Source organism: Andrographis paniculata, unplaced genomic scaffold (assembly GCF_009805555.1).
Source record: "Andrographis paniculata isolate CXL003 unplaced genomic scaffold, ASM980555v1 Contig78END, whole genome shotgun sequence".
Lineage (NCBI taxonomy): Eukaryota > Viridiplantae > Streptophyta > Magnoliopsida > Lamiales > Acanthaceae > Andrographis > Andrographis paniculata.
In genome coordinates, this window is record NW_026137615.1 from 1,778,156 (window position 1) to 1,803,843 (window position 25,688).

The following is a 25,688-nucleotide window of genomic DNA, read 5'->3' on the forward strand; positions in this document are numbered from 1 at the left end:
TACACAGCCTAATAATTAAGTTCCTAAAGAATAGGATGCGAATTTAATTCTATGAATAATTAAGTTATTTCTTTTTATTTTAATTTAAATATTTCTATTCTATTTATAATATATTTTCATTTGAAAAGTTCAGTTATTATATAATTTTTTTTTTCCCAAACAAATAATAATTATAATAATAAAATTACAACACTCAAAATGTATTTCGTTAATAAAATTTCAAAAGTAAAATAAAATCTAACTAAATAATAGATAATATAAAAAAAATTAATTATTCATTAATACATTAATTATTGGCAAGAAATAATAAGTACTATTAATTTATTATTTATTAATTATAAAATAAAAAATTATGACTTAAAAATAATAATATATATACTCCCTACCTCACTTTCATAATAATATCTATATTATATTATTTTTATATGTTTCAAAAAAATAGTTTCATTTTTATAAATACTAATATTATCGGAAAATTATTTGTATATTATTATTATTAATATAATAGTGTAAATATTAATGTTTTTTATATTTAAACTAAAACATATTTATATATAAGACAAAAATGTTTTTCAACTAATACTTTATACAAACTATTAATATAATATTAATATTTTTTAAATTTTAGTTCCAAAAATTATATATCATAATAATACAATAATAAAAATAAATAAAAAATTGCTACGATTCTATTTTTCAATATAAAAGAAAGAAAAATGATGTATAAAGAGAATGTGATGATACTCCGTATTCAAATATATATTCATATTTTTAACTTTATTACTCCTTATTCAAATCTATGCTCACTTTTTTTTTTGGGGTTGTCATTGAAAAATATTCTCGTAAAAAATTATTACATTTTTATATTTTTTTTACTATAAAAAAATAATTATTATTACTCACTTTTATTAAAATTTATACCCGGTCAAATGAGCACAATCTTTATTATAAAAGACAAAAAAAAAAAAAAAAAAAATTATAAAAGACAAAAAAGAATAATTATTACAATCTTTATTAAACTTATGTAAAAATATTCTAGCACGTAATTGGACTAAAGAGGAAGTAAAATATAATGAAAGTACTAAAGAAATGGATATATCCATTGCGTACGGTCTAACTTATCATTTGACTTTTATATCGAAGATTCGAACCCTTGATAGACAATGTCATATTTGGAAAAAATAATAAAATAAAATTCGCATAATAAATTTTACTAACAAACACAAAAAAAAATCAATCGCCAAATTCGATTCGAATACAAATACTGCTTTGATATTTGTTCGGTTCAGTTTTGATTTTTCATATTATTTTCGGTTCAGTTAACCGAATCAAGTATATTCATATATTTATATTATTACTTTTAAATTTTATATTAATAATTATATTTTCGGTTTTAATTTGAATATTTGAAATATTTATAAATATTTTTTTAATTAAAATTTTAATTATTTTTAATACTATTTTTTTTTTTAATTTCGATTCGAGTTATTTGTAAATAATGCAAAGATACTAGATGAACAGAAAATTTCGTCCGAATGCAATTCGCAACTTTGAGTATTTGTTTTTTCATTTCAAATATCAAATAGGTATATATATATATTTGCAAATAATATCCATTTTGACTCCACTTAATTTATCCATTTTGACTCCACTTAATTTACAAGTCTTCCCTCTTCCCTGCCTGACATATATATACATACACACAAATATATATATATATATTCATCCCATCTCTTGAATCAGCTCCACAGCAAAACAAAAATGGCGGAAAAATCATTTTTAACAATGATCATCACCATCTACACAACATTTACGATTGCCTCTGCAAATTCAATCAGAGGAGGCTACTACCCTTCATGGGCTCAATCTTCCTTCCCTCCTTCCGCCATTAAAACTCACCTCTTCACCCACCTTTACTACGCCTTCCTCTCCCCCGACGCCGTCTCCTTCCAATTCAACATCCCCGCCGACACTCAGCTCCTCCTCACAAATTTCACCGCCGCCGTCCACGCGTCGCGCCGCCGCGTCAAGGCGCTGTTCTCCGTCGGCGGGGCCTCCGAGGGGGCGGCGCTCTTCTCCCGCATGGCCTCCACGTCGTCCTCACGCGCCGCCTTCATTCGGTCCAGCATCCAGACCGCCCGCCGCTTCGGCTTCGACGGCGTCGACCTCGACTGGGAGTTCCCGGAGGACTCCGGCGACATGCGCAATCTCGGCCTCCTCCTCCAGGAGTGGCGCGTCGAGGTAGAAAAAGACGGCGGCGGGCGGCGGCCGCCGCTGCTGCTCACCGCCGCCGTGTACTACTCCGCCGACGCTTTTCTCTCCGGCGCGGCGCGTGCGTACCCGGTGGATTCGATCGTACGGAACCTGGACTGGATCAACGTGATGAACTACGACTACCGCGGCGCGTGGGACACGGCGGCGACTGGCGCCCACGCGGCACTGTTCGACCCGAGAAGCAATCTGAGTACCAGTTTCGGGCTCGGATCGTGGATCCGGGTCGGGGTCCCGAAGAGCAAGATAATTATGGGGCTGCCGTTGTACGGCAGGACGTGGCGACTGAGGGACCGGAGTGACGACGGCGTCGGGGCTCCGGCGGTCGGCGTTGGCCCCGGGGAAGGGGGCGTGCTGACGTATGCGGAGGTGGTGAGGTTCAATAGGGAGGAGAAAGCGAAGGTGGCGTACGACAGAGAGACAGTGTCGGCATATTCGGTGGCGGGGACATCGTGGGTCGGGTACGACGACGCCATGGTCGTCACTGTAAAAGCTCGGTATGCCCGGAGACTTGGCCTCAGGGGATACTTTTTCTGGGCAATAAGCTATGATCATAACTGGACACTTACAACAAGAGGTAACTAATTCAATTTAAGCCTGCGTTAAATTTAACTTTTTTTTTGTTAAAAAAAATATCACTTTTTTCTATATTTTTTTACCTTATAAAGTGAAATTTTTTTAGTTTTATTTTTTATTATTATTTTTTTAAATTTGTATTCGATCAAATAAATACATAATTGAATGACAAGGAAATATGTTTTAAAAACTATTTACACTGATTCATTTTTCTTTAATGTATAGGTTTTGCATTATTTTTTTATCAAAAATATACTATTATTGAATAGTTATGAATTTTTTTTTTTTGAAATATTTAAATTAAATACATCCTGCCTCCTATAAAAAGAGTAGCATGAATTTTTTACATTTTTATAAAAAATACAATAACATTTGTGAAATCAAGTATACATATAAAAATATTTTTAATATTAAATACAATGATGCAAGCAAAGCGAATGCAGTATTTGTTTTTATTTTTAGTATTATTTTTTAATTCTAAAATTTTAGAAGTTTATTTTCTAAATAGAACCATCACATGTCTACTTTCTTCTTTATTTTTTATTTCATTTATTTATTTTGCTAACATAAGTGTTACGAGTAACATTTAAGGCTGGCAATGGGTCGATTCGTGTGGGGTTAAATATTTTAAACGAGTTAAATTATTTAACTATAATCTGACTCGTTTATTATCGTGTCGGGTTCTGGTTGACTCGTGTTGATCAGTATACATAATTAAGTCGAATTTCTTAATTCATATTAAATAATTTTTTGTTATGTTGTCATGTCATGTTAGTTTTTATTGGTTTGAACTTAAATTAGGTTGATTTTTTTAAAATTGAATTTAGTTTAAATTAATTTATGAGAAAATTATTAAATTATGATTATTTTATATATATAATAAATATATTAATCAATATTAATATATTATAATCGGGTTGTCGTATCGAGTTCGAGTTGAAAGCCTCAACCCTAACCCGACCCGTTTACTATCGTGTCGGGTTCGTGTCAACCCGTATATATAATCGGATTGAAATCTTTGATCAAAATTCAATTATTTTGCGTCGGATCGTATCGAATTATCGTGTCAGGTTAATTTTTGACAGGCCTACTAACACTACATAATTTTGATGGAGAAAATAACATATTTTTAATATTAATTTAAATAATGTTGGGAATGCAGCTGCGCTAGCATGGTCGGTCTGAGATGAAATGCTACTAGATCGGAGGATGGTCTTTGTGAGCTTGCGATTACGACAGATGAGAAAAAGGGAAAAAGAAAAAACAGAAAAAAAAAAAAAAAAAAAAGAAAAAAGATGAGAGTGCATTAATTGGGCCATGTGGCTTTACGATTTTATTTTTGTTTATTGTCGATTTGTTTGGCGTTTTGAATTTTGACTTGATATTTAAATAGTAAAAATTTTAAATTTAAATAGTTGTATGATGTGATATAAATAAATATTAATGTGATGTTTTTGAATATAAATTGATTTTTAATATAATATAAAAAATAAAAAATAAATGTTTGATATGATATTTTTTTAGAAAAAAATAAAATGAGATAAATAGTATATTTAAAATCCAATCTCCTAAACAGACACACCCAAATGATCCTCTTATTATTGATGAAGTTGAGGTTTCCAAGCCAGGCCGTTATCAATTGAAATGGGTTATCAGCAGGGAGAGAACTAGCTTCCGAAGTTACGAGACGAAGTTATCTAGTAAGTATTAAGTTTTTTTGGTTCGATTTTGATTTTAATATATTTTAAACTGTGAATTATCGAATTTTTTTAAATTTTTTTTATTCAAATAGACAATTTAATTTTTTTTTAATAAAAATTTTAAAAATTGATAAAAACATGTTAGCCAAATTGTCTTATATATCACTTTAATCTTATTTTCTTCAATTTTTCTTAATACCAGAAGATAATACAAATAAATAACTGTAATTATATTTAGAATAAAAAGTTATATTTTTATATAAATAAAATATAATTAAAATTATTAAATTAATATAAATTGAATTTAAAAATAATAGCAAATATATAATAAATTTAAATTTTTGAAAAGCAAAATAATATATTTATACAATTTTTATTTATTTTAAACTATAAAAAATAAATTTGAGGGTTGGCCGGTCAATTGCCCCCAAGGCCCCGCCTACCCATCCATAGTTATCAGCCAAATTTCACTGCAGATCTATTTATATGATTGGTACTATGCGTTTCCATATGCGTTTCCATTAGATTTTAAATGTACTATTCATTTTATTTTTTTTTAAAGAAAAATATCAAATCAAACATCTATTTTTTATTTTTTATACTCCCTCCCTCCGTCCCAAAAAGAAGTATTCAGTTTTTTTACACGTAGTTTTAAAAATATTAGTATTATATTGGGATATAGTAGGAATAAAGTAGAAATAACTAAAATAACCTTGTTAGTACGTGTGATATAAAAGTAATGACATTTGTGTAATATATTGTAAGTTGTAAGAGTATTTGTAATGTTAAGTAGACAGTACAATTACTAAAAAAAAAGGAAATAGATACTTTGTTATAGGAGGGACTAAAATGGAAAAATAGATACTTTATTATGGGACGGAGAGAGTATTATACTAAAAATCAATTTTACATTCAAAACATCACATCAACACCTATTTATATTACATTATACAACTATTCAAATTCAAAATTTTTACCATTCAAATCCAACTCAAAATCCAAACACCCAAACCAACACACCCTAAGAGCAATCACAATGGTAATTCATTACAAATCTTCTACTTTATCATATGTCCAGGTTTATTTTTCTGACTCGATTCTGAAAAAAAAAAATAATAATAATTATACACAATGATCTTCCATAAAAGTAAGAAAGAAGGTTCAATTAAATATTTATTTTTAATAAAAAAAATACTTTTGTAACAACCAGACTACACAAAAAATGGCTTGCGACGTGCTCTACTGCATGAGACCATCTTCCGGTGCCTCTGTTTTTCGGCCTTTACACCCAGAAAACATTGGGTAAATTATTCTTTTAGTCTCATGTATCATCTTTTTTATCATTTTATGTTTTTAAGTGGATCATGTGTGAAAATAGTTTCGTAAGTAAATTTTTTTTGTTAAAATAGTCCTCCGGTGCCGGACTCACTATGTTGGCCATTCATTGCCGACATGGCGCTGACGCGGCCGACATGTCATCGCCACGTAGATGTCACGTCGGATGACCATATTAGTGAAAATATTTTAGTTGTAGGACTATTTTCAGACAGAATTCATTTAAATATCCTGAAAATGATAAATGAGATCACATACAATGCTAAAAGAATAGTTTACCAAGAGATTTTGTAAAATAAAAAAAAAAAAAATTTCACGTGTCGTTGACGTGGCGATGACATGTCAGTCGCGTCAATGTTACGTTAGCAACATCGGCCAACATGGCGAATCCGGCACCGGAGGACCATTTTAGCGAAATTTTTTTACTCACTGGACTATTTTCAAACATGATTTACTTAAAGTCCTAAAATGATAAAAAGAGGTTAGATACAAGATTAAAAAAATAGTTTACACTTAAATGTTTGAATTTTAGAAGTCTGTAAAAAAAATCCATTCATTCTGTAAAGCACTGACACATATGTATATATATATATCGTTTCCGTTACTCTGCTGATCGAGACAAATTAGCATAGTGCTGCAAAGCATTGTAAAATAAAAAAAATATTTTTATTAAAAATCGTACTAATTTAATAATAGTATTTTGATTTCATCAAACACAGCATAATAATCAACATATTAAATTAAAGAATGATAACAATTATTTGTCACAAACAAATCGATTGTTAATAACAATAACAAATACAATTTCAATTTCTAAGACAATAAAACACAAGCAAAAATCAAGAATTGTAATTTAAAATTATAAATTTATTCTTAGTAAGAAAACCACTATTATTATTGAATAATCTATTAAATATTGTGTTTACTTGTCAGGTTTTACGCCTGATTTTACTATTCCAATTTTTTTTTCTTCAAAAATATCAAATCAAACACCAAATTTTTATTTATTTTATTACACTAAAATTTAGTTTTACATTCAAAACATCACATCAACGCATATTTATATCACATCAAACAACTATTTCAATTCAAAATTTTACTATTCAAAATTAAAATCCAAAACTAAAACCTCACAAGTAAACACAAGCGTGTATTTTAAATGATTGTATTATAATATATAGTATTATTTCAATAAATTATATAATTATGAAATGAGATAATATGGTATTTACTTTAATTGATTAAACATTCAATCAAATTATATTATATATACAATGTTTTTAAAGAAATCAAATTATATAATTATGAAATTAAATAATATGATATTTACTTTAATTGATTAAACATTCAATCAAATTATATTATATATACAATGTTTATAAAGAAATCAAATTATATTTCAAAGTACATTTTACATAAATATTAAAAAAAAAAACATTATCATATTTATGTAAAATAATCTCCGAAGAGAAATTATAGTAATAATCCTACAAAATGCTACTATTGTAACGAACTCATAATTATTTCGGACTTCAATTCATTAAAGTAAACGAAAGATTACCGAGACAAATAAAATAACAACGTGGATCCGCATCAATGCTGATGGTTAAAAACACATTATCATAATTACATTAATTGTACTCTTTCCGTTCCAATACTATAGTCCTGTTTACCATTTTTGTCCGTCCAAAAACAATAGTCTCATTTTCATTAATAACCATATCACTATAAAATTATCTTTACTTTTTCATTATTATTATACGATTGCCACTATTTTTACACTAATATACTCACAATGGCAAAAAAGTCTTTTACCTGTACTATTTACCCACTACCAATATAATATCAATATTCATTAAATTCCGTGTCAAACACAACCCAAACTATAGTTTTGGGACAAAGAGAGTCTTATTTAATGACAAAAATTATGATCATTATTTTTTACTTCATTCAGCACCAGATCCATTCTTATAAAATAATATTATCCATCTCAATATGTATAGTAAAACCTACCCTTAATAAATAAGTAATATATATATATATATAATTAGAGAGAAAGATCAAAATCAAATTAATTGAAATTAATGTGTAAATTCTACATATTCTAGAAATATTGTAAATATTCTCAAAATGGAAATTAAGTGGTCAATTTCAAATCAAATTTTCCATCATTTCACTATAAAAGTGTTGTAATGTATTGAGATAAAATCCAATTACTAAAGTATAATATATATTTTTAAAATTTTTTAAAATAATAATTTATTGAGAAATACAAATAATTTTTACATAAAATAGTTTTATAATTTTTAAATAAAAAATATTAGATATAATAATTTTTTAATGCATTTATATATTAAATAAAATAAAACTTTTTAAAAACTGTATAAGTAAGTTCACCGAGTGAACTAAATTAATTTGTTAAAATAAAATTAATTGACACTATAAAATATGCTATGATAATTCATTCGTCTAACAAAAATAAAACTATATTTAAATAGCATAGGATGCTTGTTCAGATCAATTTTTAATATTAATAATAATAATAATAAACTTTTGAATTCAATTAATTTATATAATGAATATTTACATATAAATATATAATGAATATATATGAAATGATTTTGTTAGATTGTGATAAATGATGTTTCACTTAAAAAGTTAAATTTGTAACACTACAAAAATATATATATATATTTGTAACGAAATTCCGTCTCTAAAGTTCACGTAGCTAACGTAATTCTATTCCTAATTCCGTCTCTGATGTCATTGGTGACGAAAAAAATAGATTTAGAGAAAAAAAATATTTTCTTACAAAAATAATTTTTTCTTGTAGTGTAAGAAGAACACAATTGTTCAAATAGAAAACTATCCCGGGCTCCTTAAGCATCAACCTATGTGGTTCACCAGTTCAGAGAGGCTCGCCACCTCTCACTGCAAACACGTCCGATTTAGATTATAAACTTTGGTTTGCGTACCATTGTCGAATGGCATAGTCGAGCTTGATTCTACTAAATTAATTTCGGAACTTGGATGTAGTAAATTTCTATTTAATTCAATCCGAACCTCACTTATCCTCTACTCTCTTCCTAGACCTCACTATCGCTTCCAACACCGAAAGTAGTGGAATTCGAATACTAGACTTTTTATACCATTAAAATAAATCTCATGTTCAAATTTTACTGTCTTTGTTTGTTGTTGTTCATGTGCAAGTTCGTACAAACTTTTATATAAGATATATATATGCTCATTAATTATAAATAAAAACTTTATTTAAATTTAAAATTTATTTTTAAAAAAAATAAAAAAAATAAAAATTCTCAATATCGATAGCTTTTAGTTAATTAAAATTTTATAATCCCAAACTAATTTTAAAAGCTTTTCAATATTGTATAAAATATGACAGATAAACACTTAGAGCACATAAAACAATATTATTGATTTGGTTATTCCGAAAGAAAAGTTCAAAGATGAATTAATTAAAGAGATGCGAATATTATGCTATCATGAGGCAGGTCGGTATTGTAGAGAGAAGACGTTACGGAACCAAACTAAATATAGTAAATAGTAAATCGATTGATTGACGAGAGAAGGGCAATTTAAGGCTATAAATAGAAAGGCAATGGATGATTCCCAAACCTCTAATCTGTGCAAGAAAGTAAGTAATGTGTTGATTTAGGTTAGGTATCTGCATGGGAGAGGGGGATTATTATTATTTCATTTTGCTATAACCAGAGGGAGTCCTCTTTCCTACTTTAGATATAATATTAGCCGGATCAGATGAAGAGGAGAGCGCAATTTATAAAATTAATCTAGCCCCCCATAAAATAAAAAATTATATATATTAATAAAAAATAACTAATATCTAGAGATAGAAAGAAAGAAAGAAGAAATTCAATAATAATGGCGTCCGAGATATCCCTAGAAGAGATAAAGAATGAAACGGTCGATTTAGTAAGTGTTGCTATCTTCATCTCGCTCCAAATATATATATATATATGTTAATATATCTTTGTATGTCTTGCTTATAGGAAAGTTTGCCGATCGAAGAAGTATTCCAACAGCTAAAATGCTCTCGGAATGGGCTAACGTCCGAGGAGGGGATGAAGAGGTTGGGGATCTTCGGGCCCAACAAATTGGAGGAAAAGAAGGAGAGCAAAGTGCTAAAGTTCTTAGGATTTATGTGGAATCCGTTGTCGTGGGTGATGGAGGTCGCCGCCATTATGGCCATTGCCTTGGCTAATGGAGGGGTACGTATACACAAATTAAGTAGAATTCATTTATTATTTATAATAAAAATAATTAATCGACAATGTGAATTGCGAAAAAATTAACGAATGAATTCAGGGCAAGCCTACGGATTGGCAAGATTTTGTTGGGATCGTCGTGCTCCTTTTGGTTAACTCTACGATTAGCTTCATCGAAGAAAACAATGCCGGAAATGCGGCCGCAGCCCTTATGGCTGGCCTTGCCCCCAAAACCAAGGTATGTATATCGGAATTATCATATTATACCGTATATTGTATCATTTTTTTTATTGACAAAAAAATATATAAATTATCGTAACAAAAATTTGATATACTAAAAAATAGTATGACATATATAATACCGTATCAATAATTCGATATAGGTGTTTGTCTGGGGGTTTGGATTTTAAATTTACTATTCATTCAATTTTTTTCTCCCAAAAACATCAAATCAAAAATCTATTTTTTATTTTTTATATTATACTAAAAATCAATTTTATATTCAAAACATCACATCAACCCTATTAATATCACATCATATAACTATTCAAATTCAAAATTTTACTATTCAAATCCCAACTCAAAATCCAAACCTCTACTTGTACAATATTAATATATACTATTTTAAATCGAGATTCAAATTTCTTTTGTAACTTTAGAAAAAAATATTGAGTTTGGTATTCATATACCAATCGAATACCAAAACATCAAAATAATATTTTTGTATATGTTGAAAATATCAAACTATATATAGTTACTATAACATAACTTTTTGGTATTCCAAAATTTTAATACTTTTTTTCTGTATAGTATGTATAGTATTTCGAAAATTCGATATTTTTGCACTCTTTATATACATTTATATAAATATATATTTTTTAAAACGAAAAAAATGTATAATAATAATAAAATAATAATAATAATAATAACCAAGTATATCAAACAGAGCCTTTGTGCATTTATAATAGTTAAATTTATTTAGAAAGGTGTAGTAGAATTTTGGATAATTTTGAAAATATTCAAAATTAAATAAAAAATAAATACTGTAAATATTTTAAAGTGTGTTAGATGTTTTACACTTTTTATATAAAAAACAATTATTTGGCTCAACACATAATATTATTTGACGTGGTATTATATATTCAAAAATATTCTTGAATATAACGTTTTTTAAACATAATATTCTTCTTGAATATATATTCTACATAAAATTTATATTTTATTTTTAATAAATTTGATCCTATTATACATTATAAATGAATTTAAACCTACACTTAATTTGCATAAAATGAAAATATAGATAAAAAAAAAAATTCAGTAAAAAATGACACGGTGACCATAAAGTCTAATATGAAGTTTTTTTATGGATAATATAAAAAATAATATTTTATATTAAAAATTTTGATTTGAAAATAAATTATATTAATATATATATATTGTTTTTTTATAATATTTATTGGAATTATACCTCTTAAAAATAGATTGGTGAAGAAACTGGGTGTGTTTCTTTCTTTTTTTCTTTTTTTTTTTTTTTTCAAAAAGTTAAAATATAATTTTAGTATTTATTATAATTATAGGAGAAAAACATATATACAATATATATATATATATGTCAATTTTGTAGAGAATAAATTTTTTTATAATACAAATAAATAAAAATTTAAATATATATATTGTGTATAATATAAATTTATAATCAAATCATACAATATTAATTTTATCAATTAAATTTAATACATATTTATATTATTTTATTCATTATCCATCGAATCAATACACATAAAAACACCCCAAATCTCAACCAAACTCAAATACAAAAGAAATAACAAAATTCAAATTCATCTCAAAACGCAAATAAAAATTAAATCCAAATCTAAATTCGTTCGGAAAGGCCCTAAAGAAACACACCCTTAGCTATTCTTAACCAATTGCATTAATTAATATAAATATGATGAGCACGCAACGCAGGTTCTGAGGGACGGAAAATGGAGCGAGCAAGAGGCTTCAATTCTGGTCCCCGGCGACATTATAAGCGTGAAGCTGGGAGACATCATCCCCGCCGACGCCCGTCTCCTCGACGGCGATCCCCTCAAGATCGACCAGTCCGCCCTCACCGGCGAGTCCCTCCCCGTCACCAAGCACCCCGGCGCCGAGGTCTTCTCCGGCTCCACCTGCAAGCAGGGCGAGATCGACGCCGTCGTCATCGCCACCGGCGTCCACACCTTCTTCGGCAAGGCCGCCCATCTCGTCGACAGCACAAACAACGTCGGCCACTTCCAGAAAGTCCTCACCGCCATCGGCAACTTCTGCATCTGCTCCATCGCCTTAGGCATGGCCATCGAGATCATCGTCATGTATCCAATCCAGCATAGAAAATACCGCGACGGAATCGACAACCTCCTCGTCCTGCTCATCGGCGGGATCCCGATCGCCATGCCGACTGTCCTGTCCGTCACCATGGCCATCGGCTCCCACCGCCTGTCGCAGCAGGGCGCGATTACTAAGCGCATGACCGCCATCGAAGAAATGGCGGGCATGGACGTGCTCTGCAGCGACAAGACCGGGACGTTGACGCTCAACAAGCTAACCGTCGACAAGAACTTGGTCGAGGTTTTCGACAAGAACGTGGACAAGGACACCCTCATGCTACTCGCGGCCCGAGCTTCACGAGTCGAGAATCAGGACGCGATTGACGCTTGCATTGTTGGCATGCTTAGTGATCCGAAGGAGGTATCAAACAATTGTCGACCATATATTCGCTCTAGAGCGCATCTTTCCATTGTTATCTTTATCGATCGGTTCGTTTTCCTATACGTAGGCGAGAGCTAATATTACCGAAGTGCATTTCTTGCCCTTCAACCCGGTGGACAAGCGCACTGCGATTACCTACTACGACGCGAATGGAGATTGGTATCGGTGTAGCAAGGGCGCTCCCGAGCAAGTAAATCCGCAAATCCAGAGACTACATGACTAACTCGAGTCTTACGACAAACTTTTCTCATGTTTTCGTATAATTTAATAGATCATCGAGCTTTGCCAACTCAAGGGTAGCGATTTAAAGAGGGCGCATGAGGTCATCGACAATTACGCCAACCGTGGTCTTCGCTCCCTCGCCGTTGCGCGCCAAAGTGTTCCGGAAAAATCAAAAGACAGCGCCGGTGGACCTTGGGAGTTTTCCGGTTTGTTGCCTTTGTTCGACCCTCCAAGGCACGATAGCGCGGAGACCATTCAAAAGGCTCTTGATCTCGGCGTCAATGTTAAGATGATCACTGGCGATCAGCTCGCCATTGGTAAAGAGACGGGCCGTCGACTCGGCATGGGCACCAATATGTATCCATCTTCTTCCCTTCTCGGACAAGGCAAGGACGACTCCGTTGCCACGATCCCGGTTGAAGAGCTCATCGAAAAGGCAGACGGCTTCGCCGGGGTCTTCCCAGGTAACATCCTAGCCAACATATTAAATGATCATCTTACCTAAAAATTTAACTCAATAAAAAAAATATTATACTACCTCCGTCTCGCAAAAAGAACAATATTTTCTTTTAGCACGTAGATTTTTTAATATCAGTATTATATTGGTTTATAATGAAAAAGACAAAAATGCCCCTATTAGATTGTGTGATATAAAAGTAATATCATTTCTATAATATATTGAAAATTACAAAGATATAAATTATGTTAGGTATGTAGTACAATTACTAAATTAGAAAATGATATCATTTTTTTAAAATCGGATCATCTCTCCCGTTAGCACACCCTATCCCCCTATCCCCACACACATAGTGTATACATACACACACATTTATATATATATATATATTATGTGTGTGGAGATAGGGAGATGGAATTTATTTTTGGGATAGAGGATCTCATGAAACTTTTTTTTGGAGACAGCCAAAAATAAAAAATAATATCATTCGTGACAGACGGAGTATAGCTTTTCAACATGATTAAATAATATATATATATATATCCAGAGCACAAGTACGAGATCGTGAAGAAGTTACAAGAGAGAAAGCACATATGCGGCATGACCGGCGACGGTGTGAACGACGCGCCGGCGCTTAAAAAGGCAGACATTGGCATTGCGGTGGCGGATGCGACGGATGCAGCCAGGGGCGCATCGGACATTGTTCTGACAGAGCCGGGGCTAAGCGTGATCGTCCATGCCGTTCTGACAAGCCGGTCTATCTTCCAAAGGATGAAAAACTACACCATCTACGCGGTGTCCATCACGATACGTATCGTGCTGGGGTTCATGCTCATTGCCTTGATCTGGAAGTTCGACTTCTCGCCCTTTATGGTCCTCATTATCGCCATCCTCAACGACGGAACTATCATGACCATCTCAAAGGACCGGGTCAAGCCGTCTCCAATGCCCGACTCGTGGAAGCTCCGGGAGATCTTCAGCACCGGCATCGTCCTCGGCGCCTACTTGGCTATCATGACTGTCATTTTCTTCCACTTGGCTCACGACACCGGCTTCTTCTCGGTAACAAAACAATACTCGAATTTGCTTTTACGCTATTCATTTATATCGACAATTACTTCTTTTAGAAAAATGCACCAATTTTTATGTTTTAAAAAATATCGCACAAAATTTTTTTTAGAAAAATACGTGAAGCTCCTCATATTTTGGAAAACACTACTAAGAAACATTTTGTCAAAGTGAAATCTATGTAATATCTTTAAAAATAAAGAAATTTTGTGCAATTTCTAAACCATGTAAGAAATATATAGATGCATATTTCTAAATTTTATTAGATTAAGACTACTTTTGCCATTTTTTAAAACATAACAAATGCTATAATTCTTTTAAAATCTTTTGCATTATTCATAAAAAGTAACTTTTTTTTAAAACATCATATTAAATTTTATTTTATTTTTTCGCATAATATAACACTAAATTCTTTATAGATTCTTATAATTTTTTAAAACTTCAAAATTTATTTCGAGTCTAATTTTCTATTAACTTTTTACTATTCTCAAAATTCAATCGATCTATAAAATGAATTCTGTTGTTGAATGACTAATTGTACATATATAATTAATTGTAGAGAAAATTTGGGGTTCGGCCAATCGCGGACAACCACAACGAGATGAATGCAGCTTTGTACCTGCAAGTGAGCATCATAAGCCAAGCGCTGATCTTCGTGACGAGGTCTCGAAGCTGGTCGTTTGTGGAGAGGCCCGGGATGTTGCTGCTGAGTGCCTTCTTGATAGCCCAGCTGGTTGCGACGCTTATCGCTGTCTATGCCCACTGGGGATTCGCCAAAATGAGCGGCATCGGCTGGGGATGGGCAGCTGTCATCTGGGTCTACAGCATCATCACCTACATCCCGCTCGACATCCTTAAGTTCCTCATCCGATTCGTACTCAGCGGCAAAGCTTGGGACTCCATGATCCAAAGCAAGGTACCTAATACTATCAAAGAAAATTAATATTCTCCGACAAATTAATAATTAATCTATTCTGTTGGTGAACTTTCGTTTGTAGATAAATAAATAAATAATATGTATCCGTAACAGCTTAAGCTTAAAGGTAAGCTGGTCATTTCGATCAATTAATAACTGACTCACCTAAAAGGCTAAGTTTTTTTTATGTGAGATGATCATTTATATCATCTAACATGATATCTGAGCCTTAGGTCTCGATTTTGAGTCCAACCGCCTGTTTGTTGTTGTGTGCAAGTTTCGTTTGCTAACATTTAGCCTGGACTCCCATTTGTAGATAAATAAATGAATTATACGTATCCGTAACAGCTTAAGTTTTTAGGTGAGGTGATCATTTCGATCAATCCAACCACGTGAAACGGTCATTTACATCATCTAACATGATATCAGAGTCTTAGGTTTCGAGTCCCACCGTCCCCCGTTTGTCGTTTTTCACGTGCAAGTTTCGTTAAGTGATGTTTATACATCATCTAACAAATTCATTTAACAGACGGCCTTCACGACAAAAAAGGACTACGGAAAGAAAGAGAGAGAAGCACAATGGGCACAAGCACAACGCACCCTCCACGGCCTACAAAATCCCGACACGGCGGCGCTCTTCCAAGACAGGAACTTCCGGGAGTTGTCTGAAATCGCCGAGCAGGCAAGGAGGAGGGCTGAGGCTGCAAGGTAATATATACACACATCCGTACATCTTAAGTAATAATAGTATCACTAATTAAATGATTAGGGCTTTGTTTACTTTTACCTATTTTCGCATTATTTATTTTTAAAAAAATATCACATTAAATACTAATTTTTTATTTTTCTTAAACTTTCAAAATTCCAAAAACTTTTAAAAAAAAAAAACATCTATGTAAACAAAGCAGAATTTTGTGAATGCATAGGATAATTAATATTGATGACATTTATGTAACGAATAAAATTTGTTTTAATTTGTATTTGTTTTTTCTTAATTACAAGAAAAACGATGCAGGCTGAGAGAGCTGCACACCCTTAAGGGACACGTGGACTCCGTAGTGAAGCGCAAGGGATTGGATATCAACACGATCCAGCAACACTACACTGTGTAATATTATAATCGTCGTATAGTATATATATATATATAATATTATCGTGGGTGGAGCTAATTATAATGCAAATATATATTTAAAAAAAAATGATTTTATTTAAAATTTATGGGCTCCACCCCTATTTATATAGTATTTTATTATTTATTTGATTGTATTTTGTGTATTTTTTGTAATTTGTTATATTTTAAAAAATAGTAAAATTTTAAATTAAAATAATATTTATTGTGATATTTTATATATAAAAAAATAAATATAATATATTCAAATTTAACGAATGCTTTCTCGATAATGCAGCAGGTGGCGACATTTTAATTCATGATAATTTTGTTCTTTTCATATGTAATAATTTACTGTTATAATATTTAAGACTCTCACCATAACCAAAAGAAAAAAAAAAAAAAAAAAAATTGTTACAAATATGATGCAAACAAATTATTTTGTAGGACTCCAACAATAAACAGAACGAAAAAATAAACTAACACAAGAATATATACATGATTCGGCTTAAATGATCTACATCGACGGACACAAACAAACAAAAAAAAAAATTCACTATCAAACATGATAATACAAAATAGAATAGAATAACAATTCCAAAGCCCATAACCCACGACTTCACACAACCTCCCTCAACAAAACAAGAAAGCCAAACAATTATTATAATGACGTGGGAACCGCGGCCGCTACCCGAAAGTGAGTATTGGGTAAACCTCCGGTCGAACCTAATACCCTGCTAACCAGGCCCGACGAGAAAGTCACACTAGGCGAACCATGTGTGGCAGGTGACCTGAGACGTCGGAGATTTGAACCCATGACCTCACGGTCACAAGTCCAACCCCTACACCACCAGGTCATCCCTTACGGGACAAGCCTTATGGGTTTTTTGGTTTGACAAGCAATGAGACAAAGAGGATTTACTTTAGACAAACAATGAGAGACAAAGAAACATTACAAATCTCCTTAATGGTTTGTCTAAACATCAACAAAATAAAATAGTAAACTTACTCCACCTTCACTACGTATGCTTAGTTGGACCAAATCACTAATATTGAACTCTAATCCAACTCAAGAATTGCTAGAACTCGAGGACTGAAATCAATTCCGCCGTATAAGAAGGCATTGCATGGATCCCTAGGCGGCATAGTCAAAACTTGTTGCTTACAACCTATTGACGTAATCAAGACAAGGCTCCAACTCGATCACTCCGAATCCTACAAGGGGATTGGTGATTTGTTTTTGAAAGAATTATTTTTACTTTTGATTTGAATCCTGATATAAAGTGGATGAGTAGATGATAAGTATTACATTGTGGTTCAAAAGTGTTCATCAAATAATAAGATTTTCCCATGCTTACTGGGAAGTCCCGGGTCGAGCTCATGGTATCAATGTGGGGGAAACATTAAATTGAATAATATTGCGAGTTTATGAATTCATAGTTGAGATTTAAGTGCATTGAATGTAAAGACTTAATGTTGTAAAGAGTTAAAGAATGGAACTGACATGAAGTAAGAAAAGTGAAGTGAATTGAGAGATGGTTTTGTGGTTTGAATGGATATTTGCAAGATTGTGGTGGTGGTGGTGATAGTGAAGTATTTAGCAATGTGTGGAGTGATAGAGTAAATGCTTTGGATTGAAAGAGAGTGATGATGAGTAATTGAAGTTAGATTATGTTCGCATTATATGTATATAATTCATACTAGAGAATGTCACGTGAAAGTGATAATATAAAATTCTTGTTTTCTAGTCGTTTCGCGTTAACAATGACTTGTTTAGTTTAGAGGTAATCACAGAAAAATGGACTAAATTCTTGATTATCTCACTGATGATTCATTTTTGAAGTCATTATTAAAAATCATGCAAGTCGTTCTCTTCAACACTCGCAACAAATAAATCAAGTCGTTTATTTTGTTGGGCATGACTTTTGATTCTCCAGATGTAACACTAAACTAAACTAAATTAAACTTATTGTTGATAAATGATGGCTGCATTTTTATTATGTTTTTATTTTTTTAGATTTGCCTGAACTTTGACTGAATAATCATAATCACATTAGATCTTGTTGATATTGATTTGATTCTAGGCACAAAATTTAAGCATGTAATTGTAGTGAAGTTGTGTTTATCTTTGATTGTATGAATATTTTTGATATAATGGTCTTTTATCATAGATCGGGTGATAGACCATGTGATTTTTATTCTTCATATTGAAAGTGTTTTTCCCATTAAATTTTTTATGTCCTGTATAATTATTTCTATTTTTTATTGTTATTTATCATTTCTCATCAATTTAGTGAAAAAAACAATCAAATTTCGTGAAGATGTTTTGATGGAACAATAGAGGATACCCTACTTAGATGTTACCACACTTAGCTCTGTAAGATTTTTGTCACCTAGGATGAGCATGACTAAACACCATATCCTATTATGTCTTGACAAGGGCTATATTATCCTCCGATTTGTTTGGATTTTCTTCTTAACCAAGTGTTCTCCCAACACAAAGTGATAATCAATGATTAGTTGTTTGAGATTGTTATTCATCATTGAAGGATGAAGGTGTCCTTGCAAAAGATAGTTTATTTAGATAGAACAAATTATAATGTTTGGAAATAAAAGGCAACCGATCTTCTAGATGTAAAAAATTGTACGGTCCAATGTTTGCTACAACAAAGCTTGAAGGTAAAACTGATGAAGAATGAGAATGAGAACATCGACAAGTATGTGGCTGCATAAAGCAATAGGTAAATGAAAATATTTTAAATCACATTGTAAATGAGACCAGTGCTAGAAGATTATGGGACAATCTAGAAAACTTATATGCTTCGAAAATAGGAAACAATGAGCCATTTATACTCAAGTAGGCTATATGGTTCAATTATCACGACAACAAGTCCATTTCAGACAAGATAAATGAGTTTGAAAGATGCTTCAATTAGTTATTAGGAATGGGAGTGGATTTTTTAATGATAAGGTACTTAGTATATGGTTAACTAATACTCTTCAAGATTTGTGGGAATGTTTTATAGTCTCTTTAACTAATTCTACCCTTGATAGAAATGTCACTTTGGAGTTTATCAAAGTGTTGTTTTCAATGAAGAGGTGAGGAGAAAAACACTTAACATCACAGCTGCTCATTCAGAGATCTTAGTTACTAATCATAAGGGAAGAAGTCGGCATATAGGCCGAGATTATGGACATGGAGAAAAGAGCCAAGGAAAAGGTAAATTAAAGACGAATGACAAACATCTTGAATGTCATCATTGTGACAAACAAGGACACCGATGAAGTAAAAATAAATATAAAGTTTGTTTAAAGATTTTGACTAAACGATATAAATATAATATGAGAAATAAGAGCTGCGTGCATGTGCATGTAGTAACTTAAAAAACTTCGTCAAATTTTAAAAAAATAAAAGAAAAAACCCTTTGACTAGTGAGTGTCCGAACTCATGAAATAGTGCGAATATGAAATGTTGTAAATGCAAAATAATCAATGAGTTGTTGCGAACAAAGATAAAAATAAGTTGGCTAGAATATAAATTTATTGTGAAAAGCTAGTAATGAATAAATTGATAACTTGCTAGTGCAAATAATATCAGAAAAAAACTCTCACCATTTTCCCAATATTATGCATGAAAATATAGAAGTAGGGCGATTATGCAACATGAAAATATATGATATACAGAATGCAATGAAGTGGCAATGAAAATGACATTCAATGGCCGATCGCGATAAATTAACATGCTATCTAAAATAACTTCCTTGGTCTATAGGCAATCATGGAAAGATAAACTAATATCCAATTACTGATCTATTATTTCATTGATCAGTTGAAATTATTTTTTTATGACTGGCGAACAATGCTCTTGACACCCACGACCAATGAATCAAAGATTAGTCTACTACTTACCTTTTTACTATATTATTTAGGCTAAATTATATAACATTCCCTTGTATTTTAGTAAAAATACACAAAATGTCTTATGTTTTATTTATTGTGTGAAAACCCCTTGTGTTAATGTACAATTTGCACGAAACACCCTTATTGTCCAAAACTGATATTTGGTTCTAAATAAAGACCTAAATTACGCAAGTTTTATACAAATAAAAAATGTATAATATCTTAAATAATTTTTTTAATAAAATAAATAAATAAATAATTGATCAATTATTTATTTTTATAGTATTTATAAAAATCATATAACAATTTGTCACCGGAAACTCACCACTCGAAATTCCTCTCGGCGCTCTTCTCTCTCTCCCTCTCCGTCGATCTCTTGGATGGTTTTTCCTCTTCTTAAGAGAAACTTTCCCAAACTCCTTCTTTACACTATATCTAATTCCTCTCGGGCTAGCCCACCAGATTTTTAAAAATATTAAAAGAATATTAATATTATAAATATTTTCGTAAAATTTAAAAATAGTTAAAAATAGTTTTATTGTAGCATTTAAATAATAAATATTTTAAAATAAATAACAAATATAAAAATTCTCAATTCTAAATATTATTAATTGGTGTATTTAAAAAATTAATAATAAGAAATATTTTATTTACAAATAAATCATAATTAATTTTATGAATTAGTAAAATTATAAAATAATAAAATAGAAGACGAACAAAACAAATGATGAAAAATCGAAACAAATAACAATGTCATGCATAACATAGTAAGAGAAGAAAAATAACGTGTAGATAATATTGATAATTTATTTAAACTAATGATAATATAAATTTTATTTTATTCGTCTTAACTTATTTATAATGATATGTTTGTAATTTATAAAAAATTAAAATATATTCTTATATTAATATTTGATTAGTTTTATTATAATTTTTTAATATGACTGTAAAAAATGGTAAAAAAATACATTTAGTTAGACGAGTGAGTACTAATTATATCTACTTGACCCGCGAGCTAACCCACACTCAATCCGCGACCCATGCGGGTTGACCCATTTAAGCTCGTATTTTAACGGGTTTAAAAAATCACAACTCAATCCTCATTAAAAGTAAGGCGGGGCGAGCCAACTTGACGGGCTCAACCCATTTTGACGGCTGTAATTATATATATAGTCTCATACTTCAATATTCTAACATAGATTAACTTTTAAAGAGTTCAAAATTTAGGTCATTTTCAATTGGCTGAATTTTTTACAGCTACAGCCCCATATAAGGAGATGTGGTCCTCCAATCATGGGCCATTGTTGATACCATATATGGTGTTTGCTACAGTGCAATACCAATGGTTGAACAATAGCAACTCATTTTTTTTTATGTTTTGTGTTTTTTTAAAAAAAAAAATGAAATTTTGTATATTAATTAATTTATCATTTTTTATTTTTATTTTTTAAAAAATAATAAAAATTCTAAATATAAAAAATAGTAAAATAATAATATAAAATGAAATATTTGAAGAATATTCTTTTTAAAAAAAAAATAAAAATAGAGTTATCGTTTGGAGATAAAACTTACTTTGTGACTTGGAGATCACTTTAGAACGAATTCTTCACTTCCATGCTATCAATTTTCTCTCTCTCTCTCTCTCTCTCTCTCTCTCTCTCTCTCTCTCTGTCTCTCTCTCTCTTTATATATATATATAATTAATATGAGATCACCAATCTCTCTCCTATCCAGTCTCCTCTAATACAGATCCTGTATATATATACAATATGTATATATATGTTTGATATATAATAAATATATATTAATATATCACTGATACATACATATAGTATATATATATCACATTATCACATTGTGTGAGAGGCGTAAACGGGAGCAAGGCCGAGGATCCCATCCCTATATATATTAGCCGTAAATCTTTAGAAGATAAGACTACACTGTCTATTTTCTCAAGAGCAATCACTTTAGCACCAAATCTTTAGTAACAATTCTAAGCATCTTTCTTACTAACTTTTATTCATCGGGCTATCTCCGACCCTCTATTCTATTTTTGTAGTTGCTACAGTAAAAATGCAGATGATCTACAGTAATTTTACTCCAATCATAAACTTCAATTTTTACTCTAAAAAGTAAATTTCCTATATATTCTTCTTTTATATTATTTTATATAACTTTTTATATTTATAAATTACACCTCAATTTTAATTTATTTTTACATTAGATCCATACACATATAATTTATATTTTATTTAAAAATTACATATATAAAACTTAATATTTATGATTAATAACTATTACAAATAAAATTAAACATTATTTTTTAAAAATTAAAAAAAATTATATCATTTTTCAAACAGTAAAATTATATATCAATTTAAAAAATAAAATTATACATTCTTTTTTAAAAACTAAATTTATATTACTTTTAAAAAATAAAATTATACATTATTTTTCAAAAAAAAATCACATACAACTTTTTAAAATATAAAATTATATATCATCTGCTAAAAAATTAAAATTACGCAATACATCCAAAAAAATACCAAAAATATAAAAAACAGTAGAGTAACAGTGTTGCTCCAAAAATGGAATAGCATATCTGCAAAAATGGAGGAAATTTGAGATTGGATTGGAGCCCCTCCCCCCATTTTTTGTACAACCCACCCACTGCATAATGAAGATGATCTCATAATGCATCTTAAGAGCTTTAGTGTGATTAGCATCTTCTTAATTTTTATAATATATACAATATTTAAACAAATACATACCATATAAATAAGATCTACTTCCTCCGTTTATTTCTAATAGTTATATATTTTTATTTTGGTATATCTAATTCAAAAGTTTATATATATTATTTTTAATAACTGTGGATCCTAGCATTAACTATTAATATATTTTTTACATTTATTTATTATTTTATCCTCACTTTATTATACACTTATATATATATAAAGTAAAGGTAATTTGGTCTTTACATAATTATATCTATCTATTATTATTAAAATATTAATATTTTTAATCAATATGCAAAAAAATCAAAATGTAAATGTTAAAAGGTGAAAAGAAGAAATATATTTTATTTCTTTTACAAAAATGTCAAAAATTTAATATAAAATATTTTTTTTATATTATTGTCCCAATTTTTTATTTTCTACACACCAAAAAAAAAAAAAACACCTCAAACTATCTAACACTAAACAAACACTCTCTTATACGAAAACACAATGGGTTTGTTCGTCTAATATTTTCTTGGATGAGCCCTATAAATATTACAAAAAAATATATAATATATATTAACACAATATAATAATATATAATTTATTCACTGAAAAAAAGAAAATTCAATATAAAAAAAGTTTATATTGACAATACAATTTTTCATAACTAATATTCCCTCCGTCCACTTACAATATTTATATATTTTTATTTTGGGACGTTCAATTACAAAATTAACATTTCATTAAATACCCTACTTTTTTTCACAAATACCCTTATTTTACATCACATCATTACTTTTACACACAAAAAAAAAAATAAGGGCAAAAATGTTATTATACTACTTTTAACTACTCACTATAATTAAAATACTATTATTTTTTAAACACCGCGTTAAAAGTAAATGTAAATATTGTAAATGGACGGAGGGAATATAAAAAAAATATAATTATCTAAAAACACTAAGTTTAGAATATATATGCCGGTGAATTTTTATTTTATTTTATTTATATATACATTGATTGATTACAAGGGATGCTAATCATTAAATAGAAATATGTCTCCTCGATCATATGATATTAATTAACTAAACTTAGGGTATGTTTTTTTTATAAGCTTCGAAAATATTTAGTTTGATTTTGGTATTAAAATAATGTTTGATGAGGTATTTTGCGATTAAAAAAAATATATAGTTTTCAAAAAATACAAAATCTAAATAATAGAAACTTAAATTTGGAGGTTAAAATAGAATCTCTTTTTTTTTTTTTTTTAATCTTTATCATTATTTGAAAATTGAACAATATGATCAAAGGGACACCTAACCTTATCTCTATCCCTTTGTTTTTTTATTTTTATTTTATTTCACTTGTTGTCTTCACACTCTTCGTTATTGGAACAATTGTGTCGGTAGAGATGATCTCTACTATGTTATAGAATAGATAACATAAAATATATTTCCTTCGTTCCATAAATATAGTTTTAATTGGGTTTAACAAGAGATTTAAGAAATATTGATATTACATTGATAATAATAAGTAAAAAGTATGAATAAAAGACCTTTTGCCTTTGTGAGTATATTAGTGTAAAAAGTAGCACCAATTGTGTAATAAAAATGAAAAAATATTGGTAATTTTATAGTGATATGGTTATTTTTGGAAATAAGACTGTTGTTTTTGGACGGACAAAAATAGTAAATAAGACTATTGTATTGGGACGGAGGGAATAGTAAATATATAAGATATATATATATTAGTGTATATGTGTGTAGATATTGAAAATATGTATTAGTATATATATACATGGACGAATCTATACTAGAGTTTGCTCCAAGCCTAATTTTTTATAATTTTTTTTAGTGTTATAAATATTAATTTTTATGTATTTATATACAATTTTCTCCCAAACTATTTAGATTTATATATAATTATGTCGTTATTTTTATTTACATTTATTAGTTAAATATTAAATAAATTATAACATTTTGTCCCTTGAAATTTAGATGCTAGTTTCGTCGCTATATATATACACACACGTATATATAGCTATAGTATATGAAAACATGTGACAGAAAATTTAAAGAGAGAGCGAGTTGAAATGTAAAAGAAATAAAATATAAGTTATAGCATAAAATGAGAGAAAATTGTATCTCTCTTCTCATGATGTGTTTGTTTGAGGGCTTGGATTTTGAGTTAGGATTTGAATAGTAAAACTTCTAAATTTGAATAGTTGTATGAAGTGATATAAATAGGTGTTGATGTGATGTTTTGAATGTAAAATTGATTTTTAATATAATATAAAAAATAAAAAATAAGTGTTTGATTTGATATTTTTTAGGGAAAAAAATGAGATAAACAGTAGATTAAAAATCCAATCCCCAAACAAACACACTTAGGGAATACCACATAACACATACAATAAT

General features: G+C 29.9%; 2 protein-coding genes across 2 annotated transcripts; both read left to right on the forward strand.

Moving 5' to 3' along the window:
* Window positions 1-1,700: 1,700 nt before the first annotated feature.
* Window positions 1,701-5,663, forward strand: LOC127239995 (nod factor hydrolase protein 1-like). Its single transcript, XM_051258408.1, has 2 exons — window positions 1,701-2,848; window positions 4,010-5,663. Exons 1-2 carry the CDS (start codon window positions 1,762-1,764, stop codon window positions 4,030-4,032), a joined length of 1,110 nt encoding a protein of 369 aa, XP_051114365.1. The 5' UTR covers window positions 1,701-1,761; the 3' UTR covers window positions 4,033-5,663.
* Window positions 5,664-9,782: 4,119 nt separating this feature from the next.
* LOC127239796 (plasma membrane ATPase 4-like) lies at window positions 9,783-16,652 on the forward strand. The gene is made up of 10 exons (XM_051258119.1): window positions 9,783-9,833; window positions 9,911-10,129; window positions 10,227-10,364; window positions 12,095-12,856; window positions 12,945-13,067; window positions 13,149-13,563; window positions 14,104-14,618; window positions 15,184-15,540; window positions 16,070-16,248; window positions 16,556-16,652. The coding sequence occupies exons 1-10, from the start codon at window positions 9,783-9,785 to the stop codon at window positions 16,650-16,652; spliced, it is 2,856 nt and encodes a 951-aa protein (XP_051114076.1).
* Window positions 16,653-25,688: the final 9,036 nt, after the last annotated feature.

Excerpts from the sequence above, each read along its gene's own strand:
- LOC127239995 (XM_051258408.1), top strand. The coding sequence starts at position 1,762 with ATGGCGGAAAAATCATTTTTAACAATGATCATCACCATCTACACAACA. Across the intron at positions 2,849-4,009 it reads CTGGACACTTACAACAAGAG|CTGCGCTAGCATGGTCGGTC; the intron begins GTAACTAATTCA and ends TTGGGAATGCAG.
- LOC127239796 (XM_051258119.1), top strand. The coding sequence starts at position 9,783 with ATGGCGTCCGAGATATCCCTAGAAGAGATAAAGAATGAAACGGTCGAT. Across the intron at positions 12,857-12,944 it reads TGCTTAGTGATCCGAAGGAG|GCGAGAGCTAATATTACCGA; the intron begins GTATCAAACAAT and ends TCCTATACGTAG. Across the intron at positions 13,564-14,103 it reads CTTCGCCGGGGTCTTCCCAG|AGCACAAGTACGAGATCGTG; the intron begins GTAACATCCTAG and ends ATATATATCCAG.